The following is a 14,695-nucleotide window of genomic DNA, read 5'->3' on the forward strand; positions in this document are numbered from 1 at the left end:
AGCTGTTGTTAGAATTTATTTAATATTACTTTCTAGTATCAGCTGATGTTTGCTGGAGCCACAGCTGTAAATGCTGCTGGTCATGATGTCGGTTTGGATATGTGGTGAGAGGGAAATATGAAGATGAAACCAGGAGATGTCCTTACTGAATCATCAGAGCTGAACAGGTGATGGACAAACAGGTTCACCTTTTAGGTGACATGAATGAGCTGAAGGGAAGTTATAAACTGTTTCTGAGAGACAAATAACACCAGGATCCTTTTCGGTGTAGCTGACAGCTGGTAACTGTGCAGGGGCGGGTCTAGCAAAGTGTTGCCAGGGGGGCAGGTAGGGCATTAACAGGGAAAGGAGGGCATTAAGGAATACTTTTCTTTCTTATTCTCATTTAAAATATCTAGCTTTTTAAAAATAATTATCTGAATCTTACAACAAACGATTGATAGATTGATGCATTTATACCATCAGAACAGTGTACATCACAGTCACAACAGTGTTTATTTTCATTCAAAGGCTTCATGATTTTTCCCATAATGTTGGGGCGGTCTCTAGTCAAAATGACAATTTTTTTGTCCCAGTCCAGCCCTGTATGCAGCTCATCTGCAGTCTGGTGTTACCTACATCTTCCTATTCGGAAGGCAGAATTTCCGAGTTCTGAGTACAATCGAAAGCACCACGACTGCAGTTTTTGTGTTGGATGTAAAAAGCGCACATGACGCTGTGACGTAGGCTAGAATCATGGCAGCGGTCAACGACAGTCCAGGCGTGGGATTTCTCTCGTGGAAATATGCACATTATTTTTTCCTTTCTATTGGTAGGTGGCACAGTGCACTTGTGGCAAGTAAGCAAGCTAGAAGACTGGCAAAGTTATGGAAGCACACATTAACAAGAGAATTCTGAGTAAAACCATAGTTACTTTCCCTAGTAACTAGTTACTTTGAAAGTAACGAGAAGTAACTGAGTTACTTTTGATAGAAGTAACTAGTAATGTAACTTACTAATTTAAAGTAACTTACCCAACACTGTCAAGGACACATCTAAAACCCTTCAGGCCTGCAATTGGGCCAGTCCTGGTAGAACAGATAAACACCCATAAAAACATTTAGGGTGAATTGTATTACAACAGACAGTTTTCCCCACTGTGACTTATATCAGCGCAGTGGCGTCGTTAGGCCTATTTTAGGGGTGCTGAAGCCTCCCTAAACTATTCTTAAGCCCCCCTAAATAATTTGGTGTTTTGTTTTTTTTTCTGTTTTTTTTTTTTTTTTTACAGAACTTGCAGACAAATTCAATAAAAAGATGCAGGAATATGAGTTTAAATAAATAATAATATAAACCTGTCGCTTTCACATAAATATGATCATAACTCGGTTGGTCCCTTTCACTTTACACTGTTAAGGTAGCGTCAGTGCTTCGTTATCCAATCCGTTCCAGTTGTTCACAGGGGACATCCACATTACTGAAAATCCAGTCCTCGTTTTCACTGCTACTTTACACTCCGCTGCGGACACACTAGCGTACATGCTGCAAACAGCAAGAAAACATGGATATACGCAGGTTTTTCAAGAAAGTAAGTCTTCATCACTGGCTGGTAGTAACAATTAGTTAGCTCCAGCTAACAGCAGAGAGTCCCATGTAAATAATGAACCAGGTGCTTCCCATTTTGATAAATAAAAACCTGGCTAGTGCACTAAGTTAAATTGTTAGCATAATGTTAATTTCTGTCACTCGTTTTAGTTCTGAAAAATCGAGCTGAGCTCATTCAGGTTATCATCAGTGGAAATAATAATAATCACTCCTCCATCCCCATCAACCTGTAGGAGTCAGGGCAGAGGAACACAGAGAGTGAGAGGGGAGAGACCGCTACTGGAGAGGTGAGTCAAAGATTTCACAGGATGGAGTCATTTGTGATGCAGATAGTCTGATTAGAATTTTATGGAACTCAATATGGATATGAAATATGAAACATTTCAGTCACGGTGCAACACATATTTTTGAGGGATCTATTTTTGGGAGCAACAAATTACTGTGGCATGTGAGCAGAAGTCATGATATTAGCAATTTACATTACATTTCAGTAATATAAATTTAATGTTTTAATGTATCTTGAAGGGTGAGGCAGAATGAGAGGCTGAGGGAGAAAAAGGTCAACAGGCAAGTTCAAGTCAGAGAGAGCAAGGAGAGACAGAGGAGATGCAGCAAATGGATTGAGAAGCAGAGGAAGATCAAGTTATTACAGAGAGAGGAGAGCAAACAGGCCAAGAGAGGGAAAATGATGAAGCAGCTGCAGCAACTCATTCTACTACAGGGTTTGATTTAGGTGACAAAGACACAGGGCCCAGACAGGTAAAGCTGAAGAGCTGTCCACATGATACTTTTGGTACACAGAAGTGAGCATTTAACCACAGCTGGTTTGAAAAGCACAACTGGTTAGAATATTCAGTCAACCAGAATGCAGCTTTCTGCTTCCCATGTAGAGTGTTTGGCAAAAACATCAAACATGATAGTTTGGTCAGTAGCGGTTGCAGGAACTGGAAGAAAGCTTTAGTCATCTTTGGCAAGCATGAGATGGCTCAAGCACATAAGGACAGTGTTGTTACATGGATCGGCTAGCAGGGAAGTAGCAAACAGGGAAACGTTGCACAGATGATAGCAACTGCAAATGTGAGTGAGATAGTCGAAAGAAGAGAGTATCTCAGACGAATTGTTGCAGTCACCTCTATGTTAGGGAGACAGGGACTCCCTTATCATGGCCATGATGAAGGTGAAGACAGCCCAAACAGAGGGAATTTTCTTGCATGCATAGAGCTTTTGAAGCAGTTTGATCCTTTTCTTCAAAAACATAATCCCCCCATCAAATGCACAGTAAGCTCTGAATGGTTTAGGACCAAAATACATCAATGACCTCCTGACCCAGTATGAACCATCCAGATCCCTCAGGTCATCTGGATCCGGTCTTTTATCAGTTCCCAGAGTCAGAACCAGACACGGAGAAGCTGCATTCAGCTTTTATGCTCCTTATATCTGGAACAAACTCCCAGAAAGCCTCAGATCAGCTGAAACACTCAGTTTATTTAAATCCAGGTTGAAGACTCACCTGTTCTCAGCTGCATTTGAATAAAGCACCAAATCCACACTTTTAAGCTTAAATTTCAAAACTAGCATTTAACTACTGATTTTATCTACTGTTCTGATTTTATCTGTTTTGATTTTATATACTGTTGTTTGTTTGTTTGTTTGTTTGTTTGTTTGTTTGTTTGTTAATTAGTTAGTTAGTTTATTTGCTTGTTTTAATCAATTTTAAATCATGCTTTTTATTTGTTCTTGTTTCTAATGTCTCTGTAAAGCACTTTGAATCACCTTGTTGTTGAATTGTGCTATACAAATAAACTTGCCTTGCCTTGCCTTGCCTATATCTTGCCAACATCCCAGAATGACATGATTGACTGTTGTGCCCAGGAAGTTAGTAGTGTCATTGTATCTGAAATGACAAAGTCTAAAGTCTATGCCATCATGGCAGATGAGGCAAGGGATGAAAAGGCAGAACAGTTAGCTGTTTGTGTCAGGTACGTGTCAGAGGGGCAGTTAAGGAGCGTTTCCTTGCACTAGCAGAGATAAAATCATTTGATGCCCAGTCCATTGCAAATGAGATTCAGCAGCAGATCCAAAACAATGGTCTTGCAGAGCTTAAGTGTGTAGCACAAACATATGATGGTGCAGCCGTTATGAGTGGCTCCACTGGAGGTGTACAAGCACATTTTAGAAGGCTCCATCCTGAGGCTAGCTATGTGCATTGTTATGCTCATCAACTCAACCTGCTTTTGTGCAATACTTGCAAGGCTGTCCCAGAGGCTGTGGAACTTTTCAGCTTGTTGGAGTGTGTGTATTCTTTCTTCAGCACCTCCCTAGTCAATCATCATAAGTTCATGGAGACTCAGGCAAAGCTTGGATTGACAAAAACTGAGCTTGTGCAACTTTCAAACACTCGCTGGGCATGTCAGTTGTGATCAATCAGTGCAGTTCTTGAGACATTGCCTGCCATTTTGGAGTGCCCATCTGCACCCATAGCTGTTGGTCTCAGAGCAAAGCTCTACAAGTTCTCAGCAGTCTATGCACTACTGATGTTTCAGTTGATTCTGTCTGTAACCGAAGGACTCCACCAATTCCTGCAGAAAGAGACTTTAGACCTGGCAGAAGCTTTTATCTGCAAACAAGCTGTGTGTGACACACTTAAGGGCAAACACTCAGATGCATTTGCTACAGAGCTGTATGAGAAAACCAAGGCCCTGTGCAACACCCACAGTATCTCTGAACCAGGTGCCAAGACAAGGCACAAACAGAGGAAAATGGAGGATTTTGTCCTGGAGGCAACTGTGGGTTCACGCACTGAATTGAACAACTCAGACACATTGAAAAGAGAGTTACTTTTCCCTTGTGTGGATCGGATGGTTGGCGAGCTTGATCAAAGATTTTGCAGTGTAGATGCAGGGCTGCTAAAAGGCATCCAGGCATGGAGTCCTAAATCTGAGAACTTCTTGAGTGAACCTCACTTGAATGAACTTGCAAAGCACTACAGACTTGACCTGAAAAAAGAGGAGGTTCTGGTGGCTAGAAACTTTCTGACCCAGAAAATACAGGCTGGATGTCCACCCAAAAATATGTTGTCTGTGTACAACCTCCTTGATTCAGACATGTTTCCCTCTCTGAAGGCAACCATCCAAGTTGCCCTAACAGTGCCTGTCAGCAGCTGCTCGTGCGAAAGATCCTTTAGTGCACTGTGTTGGCTGCACTGTGTTGGCTGCACTCCTGGCTGCGTCAAACAATGGGTCAGAAAAGACTTCACAGTCTTGCAGTCATGTCTACTGAAAAAGACACGCTTCAGCATCTGAGACACAACAGAGTGATTGACCGATTTGCCACTCTTAAAAACAGACGTCATCCTTTGATGCTTCCACCCACCAAGTAACTGGTGATTGCAGCCATAAAAATGATGTACTTTTTTATTTTCAGTTTTTTTCTTGTTATTGATGCAGCAAACACATTTCCTCTGTTTTCTTGTTGTCCTGTATTCTGGATGGATGCAAACTGCATTTCGTTGCCCTGTACCTGTGCATGTGCAATGACAATAAAGTTGAATTCTATTCTATTCTATTCTATAAAACAGACTGAAATAAAACATGATTTTCGTTCCACTTCTCATGTGTACATCACTTTGTATTGGTCTTTCATATGGAGTTCCAATAACATTGATTTATGTTTGTGGCTGTAATGTGACAAAATGTGGAAAAGTTCAAGGGGGCCGAATACTTTTGCAAGCCACTGTAGGACAGAAAAGCTGCAGAACTTGAATCTGGCTGTCAAGTGTGCAAAATGACTGAAGGGCATGTGATGACTGAAGGCCAAGTTTACAGACACACGCATGCTAAGAAGACAAAATGGGTGTAGAGAGCAAACAAACTTCTGTTGTAATCTTTTTCACACTCCATGTGAAGCATTCTTTCAGGTGAGAGCTCGGTCTCTGACTATGACAGACAATCCACATTCCAAGCTCAAACCAGTGTGCTTTTTGTTGGCATGGGCACTATGAATTCAACCCTCAGGTGAGACCTTCAGAGCTAAGCACTGATGTATAGTCCTGAGTCTTCTGGGGAAGAAAATTCAGAAAAAGCTTAAACTGAGGTTTGTGAAATTGTGTACACAAATCGCGAAATGCGACCACTGGATAGATTATTTGACTCCTTGTGACTTTATCCAGAGGTGCAAGAGAAGATCAGTCTAATTCACATTAACCAAACTGAATCCAAAACACGGAACTTTTTGACACCAACTGAAACTGTTTTACTTTTTAATTGTTCCTGAAATTCCAGAAATCATGGTCTGTCTTTCAAAAGGACAACTTGTCACATCTGGGATGGCTGGTGTGTTTGAGGAGCAGACCAGAAGCAGGAAAAATAAGTGACAAAACTGAAGTTGAACAAAAAGTGAGCCTTTTATTCTGGCTGTTAGAAAAACGTAGAAACAACATGGCAATGGTGAAAACTAAATTATAATCTAAACTGGGAAAGCTAAAGCTAGACAGGGAAAACTCTACATACAAACCTAAAACATGTTCATGAACCTGAGAAAACCTAGACTTGAGATGACATGAAATCCAGGAACATGAGATGAACTAAACAGACGACCTGACAATGAACAGAGGGAGACAGAGGAGTCAAATACACCGAAGGGTGGAAACACCTGGGGGAACATAACTGAACAAAAGAACACCAAGAACAAAACATCCTTCTTATAGGGCATCAGGTCACACTGTGTGTCTTTGAGCTCTGCATGCAGCAGCAACACTTGAGTGATTTATGTGCACCAGTTTACTCTGACCACTTCATCAGCTCTGGTATGCAAAGGCACACCTACATTACCAATCAGGCACCAGCATCCTCAATCGATTGCACACAAACGCGCCATTTCACCGGCCAACAGGTCTTTTTGCAGTTTTTTGGGAAAGACAAAATTGCTTTATTCCCACTTCAGTTCATCATTCCTTATTTATAAATGCATCATATCACGTGTTTCTTGCACGTTAGCTAACCAAGCCACACATCAAGTTATGAGTTTTAAAGTCCTACCGAGTTTGTGATTGCTGGATATGCGTACATTGTAATCGTTCAGTTTGAAGGATAAAAATACTTCTGGAATGCAAGAGAACAAGGAGCGTTTATGGGCCTGTGGGGTGGTATCATGTGGCTTTTTTTCCTGAGGTTTTTTTTTTTCTGAAATGGTCAAAAAAAACATGCACAGTCATTCCCCAGATATTAACTTATATTTTATTGGAAGAATGTGTGTTAAAAATGTGCTGATTTCACAGATACACTAGATCCCTAACAGTTGTTCTAGCTCATAACTAATAAGCTCATAACACTCAAATGTCGTTTTGTAGTTGAGCAAACTATAAAGTATTGAGCTCTGTTGGCTTTTATGCAACTTTAATTGAATAGGGCTCAATATTTTTTAGCTAATTTGTTTGGAACGCTCAAAAAGTTTAAGAAGCATATATTAGTGACGTTCTGGTGGGTGGAGTCTTGTCGCTCCCTCAGGAAAGCTGAGTCAGCCATCTTGAATTTACCTTGATGCGGGGAAGATTTGGCCAGCCCATGTGGATTAAGAGTCCCCAACTTCAACCCACCACGACCACCACCTTTTTTTTTTCATCAACTGCCCTAAATTTGGTAAGTCTAACGTGTTTTTGTTTTGTTTAAATTTAATTTCGATAAACATTCTTTTTTATTTTTTTTCCGGAAATATATTCGTACTTTGTGCACAGTGAATGTTTGTTATAAATAAATTCGAATCCAAGTAATTGTAATTTTAGAAGTTTTTGAATGCGACAAATACGTAATGTTATTTCAAATTAGAACGGTGTAACGTTTTGGCGGTTTTCCGTGGGGGACAACATTTCCCATAATGCATTGTATTCTTGCCCGGGAAGTTGGCAGTGGCAGTTCTAGCTCCTTGCGTTTGAACTTTCTACTGTCCGTTTCTACCGGTTGACGTATTTGCTGGTAATGCACGTGCGTATTGTGAGTATACTTATTTCAATAAGTGTCCGTGTTACACAGTCAGTAGTTTACGCTGTTGAGCTATGTGTGTGTGTGTGCTAGCATGAAGCGAACAATAATAAACAACATGAGTGTGTTATCATGATGGTAATTAGACACATGTTTGTATTTTTTCGTAGTCTCAAATGTGTGGTTGTGAGATAATCTCGAAATCCTTTTAACAGTTTAGAGGGGTATTCCAGCGAGCTCTACAAGTCAAGGCTTGCGGAAAAATGCATCGCCTGATTCAGCCTAACATTACACACTGGTCGAACTTGGTGATTATGCCATGGATACAAGGTTGTCATTTTAGGAGAAGGACATCTTGACAAAATCTATCCTATCAAAATATCCAAAAAAAAAAATCCAAAATACTGAATTTACCATCTATGGCTAGGGTAGGGTAAGGTTACCCTTCTAGATTGACAAGTTTAGCCCGTTACAAAAAGTTTGGACACCCCTGATCTATAACAATGACAATCAGAACATGGCTATCCAGCACTTTGTTTTTACTCTGCATTTGTGTAAATACTATTCTAATAGATATTGTATGTTCATCTAGGAACAGCATGATGTAAATACAAGACGGGCCCTCGTCCTTCGTGCACTTCCTGTGTACCTGTGTGAAGATGCCGCCACGTTATTCAGGACTTGTGATGTAAGTGTACTGGCCTCAGCATCAACCCCTTTGCCTAGCTGTTCAGTCGAACATATGACATCGCTCAGAACTCAAGGAGAACCAGGGTGTATATCAGGAAGGAGGTTCAACACAGTCCTCATCTGACTTGTTTTCTCCCATATATCAACTATTGTTGAATAAGATTGCAAGAAGATTGTTACGCATAAACGAGAAAACATGGAAATAGTTAAAAGATTATTAAACAAAAACAAATTCACAGATAAAAACTATCTCCCTTTTAAAATTCAAGTGTTCTATTTTTCTGGAGGTGCCATGTTGTGGTCAGACAAATATTTGGTAAATAACAAAAACAAATATCTTGGCATATATTTATTATTGAAAACATTTATTTAAACATATGTTTTGAAACCAAACCCAAATTAAGATTATTGTAATGCATCATGATGTATCGCCATATCAAATTAAATCGTTGACATTATAATCTTAAAAGAAACGTGCGACTTATGAAGATTCACACCTCTAATCAATAGCATGATTTGTGTCCTTGTGGGGCTGAACTCATTCTTGTATTATTTTTGTTTTGCAGTCAGCAGATGGTCCAGACCTCACTGACACTCCTGTGGCTCTGCTGACAGTTGTCACGGATGACACTACTGATTCGGCCCTCTTCAGTCCTGAAAGCGTCTGCATTGTCGTTGAGGATGAAATACTTGTGAATGGTCCCACAAATCTGGCTGAGTCATTTCTCCTGCTCTTTGGGTACATCTATGCACTAGACCTACAATACCCAAAGAAACTTGAGCTTACATTCACATTTATCCAGAAGGTTGTGATGTGCCTTGAGGACAACAAACCACTGAAAGGGCGTCTACTGACGCTGAAGAATGATTTGTTCAATGAGTGAATCACTCAGAATGGACTACTTGTTGAGCTGAGTATTGAGGAAGCTTTTTTTTGTTTGTTTTTTTCCTAATCATTTGGCTTTTCTACTTCAAATTTAAAGTGAATGACAGCTCCTTTTGTGGACTATTCATGTTTAACGTTGTGTTGCCTAATACCTTAATGCACTACCTGATGTTTGTTCCCAGTTATGTACAGTTGTATAAACCAGTACAAATCTGGATGCCTCATTTCTCCTGCTTTTTGGGTAGTTCTGTGCACTAGACCTACAATACGCAGACTCGAGCTTTTATTCACATGTATCCAGAAGGTTGTGATGTGCCTTGAATACAACAAACCACTGTTAGGTCACTTACTGATGCAGAAGAATTTGTTCAAGTGAATCACTTGGAATAGACAACTCTTTAAGCTAAGTATTAAAGGTTTTTCTTGTTTTGTTTTGTTTTATTTATACCGTTTTTTTTAACCATTTTTTACCATTTGCCTCTTCTACCTCACATTTAAGATGAATGACTGTTCAGTTCATTCACTATTCATGTTTAATGTTCTGTTGCCTAATACATAAATGCACTGCCTTGATGTTTGTTCCCTATAAGTACAGCAGTGGAAACCAGTACTGTTTTTTTTATGTATTTTTAAAAAAGAAAGTGAGCTGCAGCTGTCAAGGTACAGTAAGTGTTAAATGCCTCAATGTTCTAATAGCTGCAATTGCTGTTAATACTGAAAATGTTATTGAATTTTAGAATTGAGATGGAGACCCTTGGAGTCTTTTTCTCTTGTTTTATTTATGAAGCACTTTTTTATGAGTGAGCTCTGTTGTTTGTGCCTTTTTAAAAGCACATTGTGTTTAATAAAAAGTTGTTAAATTGTTAGTGTTGTTACTTTCATGTTTTCTAACACTTTTAGCTGATTATAATTTACTGGGCAAACAGTTTAGAATTATTTGTAAGTGTATTTCCCACAGTATTTTATAAATATTGAAGATTTTAAGTGTTATTTCTCATATGAAAAAGTTTGAGTTTATTTCCCACATCGTATGAGTTGCAATATGTAAAATATTTTGAGTGTATTTCCCACCTTAATTAAGTTGAAAAATATTGAACATTTTGAGTTTATTACTCCCTAATTATAAGTTGAGGAATATCAACATTTATGAGTTAACATTGAGGTAATTTAAGGCAACTGCAATTTTTATTTTAGTTAAACTTAAAACTTTTAAAAACATCACTAAAAAATTGTTGTGGAATCTGTTACACAACAATTTTTGAGTTCTGTGAACTTATTAGGTTTTACAGTGTACTATTGACCGGGGGAGGGGGATATGTCTGCACCAGAAGTTAAAACACAGACATGTGGGTGCATGTTCAAACCTCAGTTGGCTCCTCTTAATGTGGAGGAGTAGCCCCTAAAAGGTCAAGATTTTCACCTTGTCTGTCAGGGTGAGCCCAGACAGCCTTCAGAGGAAGCTCATTTTCATCTCTTGCATCCAAAAGAATGTGTCTCATTTGTTACGGAGCCCCGCAGGGGACATGGGAGGAAAAAAAAATTAGGGAGAAAAAAAAAATTAAGACCGACTTTTGCGAGATCTCGCAAAACAAACTCGGGATCTCGCAAAAGTATTGCGAGATCTCGCAAAAGTTTTAGCCGCATTCTTCGGAAGCCGCCAGCTCGAAGCCGACCGGGAGGTCGAGGCACGATGTGCCGGGAAAGCGGTGTTCCTCCCGGCTGTAGTAGGCCTCCCGTTAGCTTCGAGCTAGTGGGTGTCAGATCTCCAAAAACGTCGGAGCACTTTTGCAAATATGTGATGTAAACCGAGCAGATATCTGACGTTTACACAACTACATTCACGCCTCAAAATATCTTAAAAGTGTATTTTGTGACCCAGAAAGAGTAATATTACAACTAAGTAGCTGCCGCCATTGTTAGAATTCAACTTTCGCGAGAAAGTTTGTTTTGCGAGATCCCGAGTTTGTTTTGCGAGATCTCGCAAAAGTCCGTCTTAATTTTTTTTTTTTTTCCCTAATTTTTTTTCTCCCATGTCCCCTGCGGGGCTCCGTAATTTGTTGAATCAAGACCCAAAGCTCATGGCCATAGGTGAGGGTAAGAGCCAGTAGATCTGCCAGTAAATAGCTACATACTGATGCCTCTGTCAATGTACCACTTTCTCCTTTCTTAACTGACCAGATTCAGACTGTAATGTTGTATGACAATAATAAAATAAAGGAGTGTCCACATAAAATAAATGTATAGAGATGGGAGTTGAAATTAGACTTGTGCATATCCAAGAGGTTTACATTGCAAAACATGACCACGCATAAGCGCGACATATACATCTGCCTTTGTGCATGCACACAGTTTGGTCATAGTTCCTCACAGATTTTAGGCATCAGGCTCCTGATGCATGCTGGTCACAACATGGGCTAGATTTGAACTTTGACCACACATGTGTTTTACCTCACTGCAAAAGTCAAACTTTGTCCTCAGGGATAAGAAAAGGTTGACAAAGGCCAAACTAATTATTTTCACGGAGTTTTCACTTTTTTGATCTATATGCAGTTATCTCCATCACATCTATTGTGAACAATCGGTGGCTACATAACAATACTAACGGTGTGTTCACACCGAACGCGATGGACGCGAACAAAACGCCCCAAACGCCCCTAATTTGACGCGTGCACATTCAACGTGTGTCCAAGAAAAATCCATCGCGCGTGAACCGGAAATGTGGGAGGAATGTGGGAGGAAGTTGTGCCAGACCGGTATCTTTGCAAGATGGCAGCTGTCGAGCTAGCGCTTGAAGAGAGAGTCTCCCTTCTCTATGTACTGTGGAGAGCAGAGCAGCGGCGTAAAAGACGTCCTCGCCGTACCTGGGTCCATCAGGTGCTCCAGAGGCGTGAGCAGTTTGGTGAGTTTCACCATTTGCTCCAGGAGCTGCGCCTGGATGACGGTCGATTTCAGCAATATCACCGTCAGCCAGTTTGAGGACCTGCTTTCCCTCGTCGGTCCCAGCATCGCCCGCCTAGACACCAATTACAGGGGCTCAATCCCACCTGCAGAGCGCCTGTCCGTCTGCCTGAGGTTAGTAAAAGTATTTAATATGGTAGTCCTTTATTGATACCTGTGCTAATATGCTAAACCATCCATCTATACACTGCTAACATGGATGTGCTATGCTAACAGTGAATGCTCTCGGTGTTTACTGATAGCAAACTGTGGTACGGAGACGACTCTTTATAATATTTCTAGTGATACTCAGAAGCTCTCATCAAGTCCCGATTTAATTCGATTTATGCTGTTATCAGTGTTTGCATTGATAGCATGGCTGTGGTGTCACATCAATGTATGCGCTCGGTGTTTGCTGATATCAAACTGTAGCATTAGGACCACTGAGTTAACCTTTGTAGTGATACTCACTCCTTTTTATTTAGACCTGGTTTAATTCTGGGATAGTTGAATATTTGTATATAATCCCTGCAGCTGTCAGACTCTATAACAGGGGTCACCAGCCTTTCTTAAAACAGATAAAACTGAACAGTTTGGATCATCTTTAGTTACATGGTTCTATCTTGATAAGCTATGTCTTATCACAGATTAATTTTTCAAAAATATTAATGATTTAAGCAAGGAAAGGGCTACATGTCAACATACAACTCTTTATTTCTATTAATGTCTTACTTCATTCCTACCTGATTGACATGTTTAGGAATTATGAGTGATTGGCACACTGTAGTGGTAAAAGTTGCTACCAATCAAATTATGATATGTTAAAGTTAAAACAAAACACAACTGTTTTAGATATTATCTAATATACATTTTGTAATTATCCTTATAATTACAAAATGTTTTATGGAAGATTTAAGTTTTGTGATTTAAATCAGGCATTACAAAAGTATTTTGTAATTTGAATAATGTATTTTGTAACTGCAGTACACATAATACTAATTTTGAACAATTTTGTCCAGGTTCCTTGCCACCGGGGACTCCTTCAGGACCATCGCGTTCAGTTTTCGAGTTGGTGAGTCCATGGTGAGCCAGATCATCCCCCAGGTAGCGACGGTCATCTGGGACTGTCTAGTGGATGACTTCATGGCTGTGCCTTCACCTGGAGACTGGCGGTCCATCACAGAGGGATTCCAGGAGCGCTGGAACTTCCCTCTGTGCTGTGGAGCTCTGGATGGGAAGCACGCCCAAAGGAACCCCATATATCATATAGGAGACACACACATTGATATACACTAAATATTTATTTCATTTCTTCTTTGTGGTGCCCAAATTTATGCACCTGCTTGATTTTGTTTAAACAATTATTGCACACTTTCTGTAAATCCAGTGAACGTCTTTTCACTTCTCAAATATCACTGTGTGTGTCTCCTGTATGATATATTTAACTGACTTTTTTTATTGTAACAACGATTTATACAGGAAAATGATGGCTATTAACAATGTTGCCCAAACTTTTGCATCCCACTGTATTAGTATATTTGTCATTAGTATAATATGAAATAAATTCTACATGTGTCAAGTCGTGTGCCAACATTTGCTGTGTAGTAGAACAGAGACATTAGTCATTATAAAAATTTATTTGAAATAATATAAAAATTCTCAAACAGAAAAACATTAAACATAAATATATAAAATATAAGTATTTACAGAGAGACAGGAATAAAAAGGACCCAGCTGCTCTCCAGAGCAGGAACAAGGCTGAGGAGGAAATGCTCCATTGGAGACTGGTGTGGCCTCTTCAGGGACTCCAGGATGGCCAGCTCCACCGCGGATGGACCGTCCTGGGACCCGTCCCTCATCTGCCTCGGAGCTGTCCTCCTCTGTGGGCCTGTAAAACAGCACAAAACACAAAGAAATGAGAAGACTGCTACTAGATTTTAATTTCAACATCGAAACAAACCAAACAGGATATAATCAGATTGGTTGTAGACATTTAGTAAAGGTGATCACGACGGAATCCCACCGAGTAAAAAGCTATCAGTGCTTGCTGTACATCTGATGCTACAATTCCATACCTGTAGTGCAGCAGCAGGAGCTCAGGGACTGGGGAGCCAGGAGAAGCAACAGGGGATTAGGGCTGGGCGATATGACCCAAAATTCATATCTCGATATTTTTTAGCTGGATGGCGATATAAGATATATATCTCGATTTTTTTTTTTTTAAAGCCATAAGTTAAGAACAAAAAGAGAGTTCTAGTTACACTGTGTCCCAGATGTCACACGGGCACTTTTATTTACATACAGCGTAGATGTACATGAAGAAATTACTCAAAAATAAATTATCAGCATTTATTAAATAATCATGGTCCATAAATAAAAGAAAACAATGTTGTTTTTGTGCATAACAAAAAGCTCACAATTGTGCAGTCAAAATGTAAACTAATAGACGCTGAGCATAATAACAAAGAGACAGATTTCACTGCTGCACCACGTCTCTGAACAGGTGCCATTTGTGGTCCTTTTTTTTTTTTTTTTTTTAAACTTTATTGAAATTGCAAAATGAACAGCCAGTCATTCCAGTTCAGCCTAAATAGTAGACATACAGCCATTTGTGGTCCTTATA

At 39.8% G+C, this 14,695-nt stretch overlaps 1 protein-coding gene and 2 long non-coding RNA genes across 3 annotated transcripts; all 3 read left to right on the plus strand.

Annotated features, from left to right (window-relative positions):
* The first annotated feature begins 1,178 nt into the window (after positions 1-1,178).
* On the plus strand, positions 1,179-2,868 carry LOC309699982. Its single transcript, XR_014274544.1, has 3 exons — positions 1,179-1,567; positions 1,818-1,871; positions 2,110-2,868. It is a non-coding gene; the product is annotated as an uncharacterized lncRNA (long non-coding RNA).
* A 4,613-nt stretch (positions 2,869-7,481) lies between these two features.
* LOC309699986 lies at positions 7,482-10,001 on the plus strand. Its single transcript, XR_014274547.1, has 2 exons — positions 7,482-8,247; positions 8,816-10,001. It is a non-coding gene; the product is annotated as an uncharacterized lncRNA (long non-coding RNA).
* Positions 10,002-11,734: 1,733 nt separating this feature from the next.
* Positions 11,735-13,368, plus strand: LOC309701267 (uncharacterized protein; the record flags this gene model as incomplete). Its single annotated transcript, XM_082525359.1, has 2 exons — positions 11,735-12,207; positions 13,092-13,368. Exons 1-2 carry the CDS (start codon positions 11,948-11,950, stop codon positions 13,366-13,368), a joined length of 537 nt encoding a protein of 178 aa, XP_082381485.1. The 5' UTR covers positions 11,735-11,947.
* Positions 13,369-14,695: the final 1,327 nt, after the last annotated feature.

Source organism: Aulonocara stuartgranti (assembly GCF_965226115.1).
Source record: "Aulonocara stuartgranti genome assembly, chromosome: 23".
Classification (NCBI taxonomy): Eukaryota; Metazoa; Chordata; class Actinopteri; order Cichliformes; family Cichlidae; genus Aulonocara; species Aulonocara stuartgranti.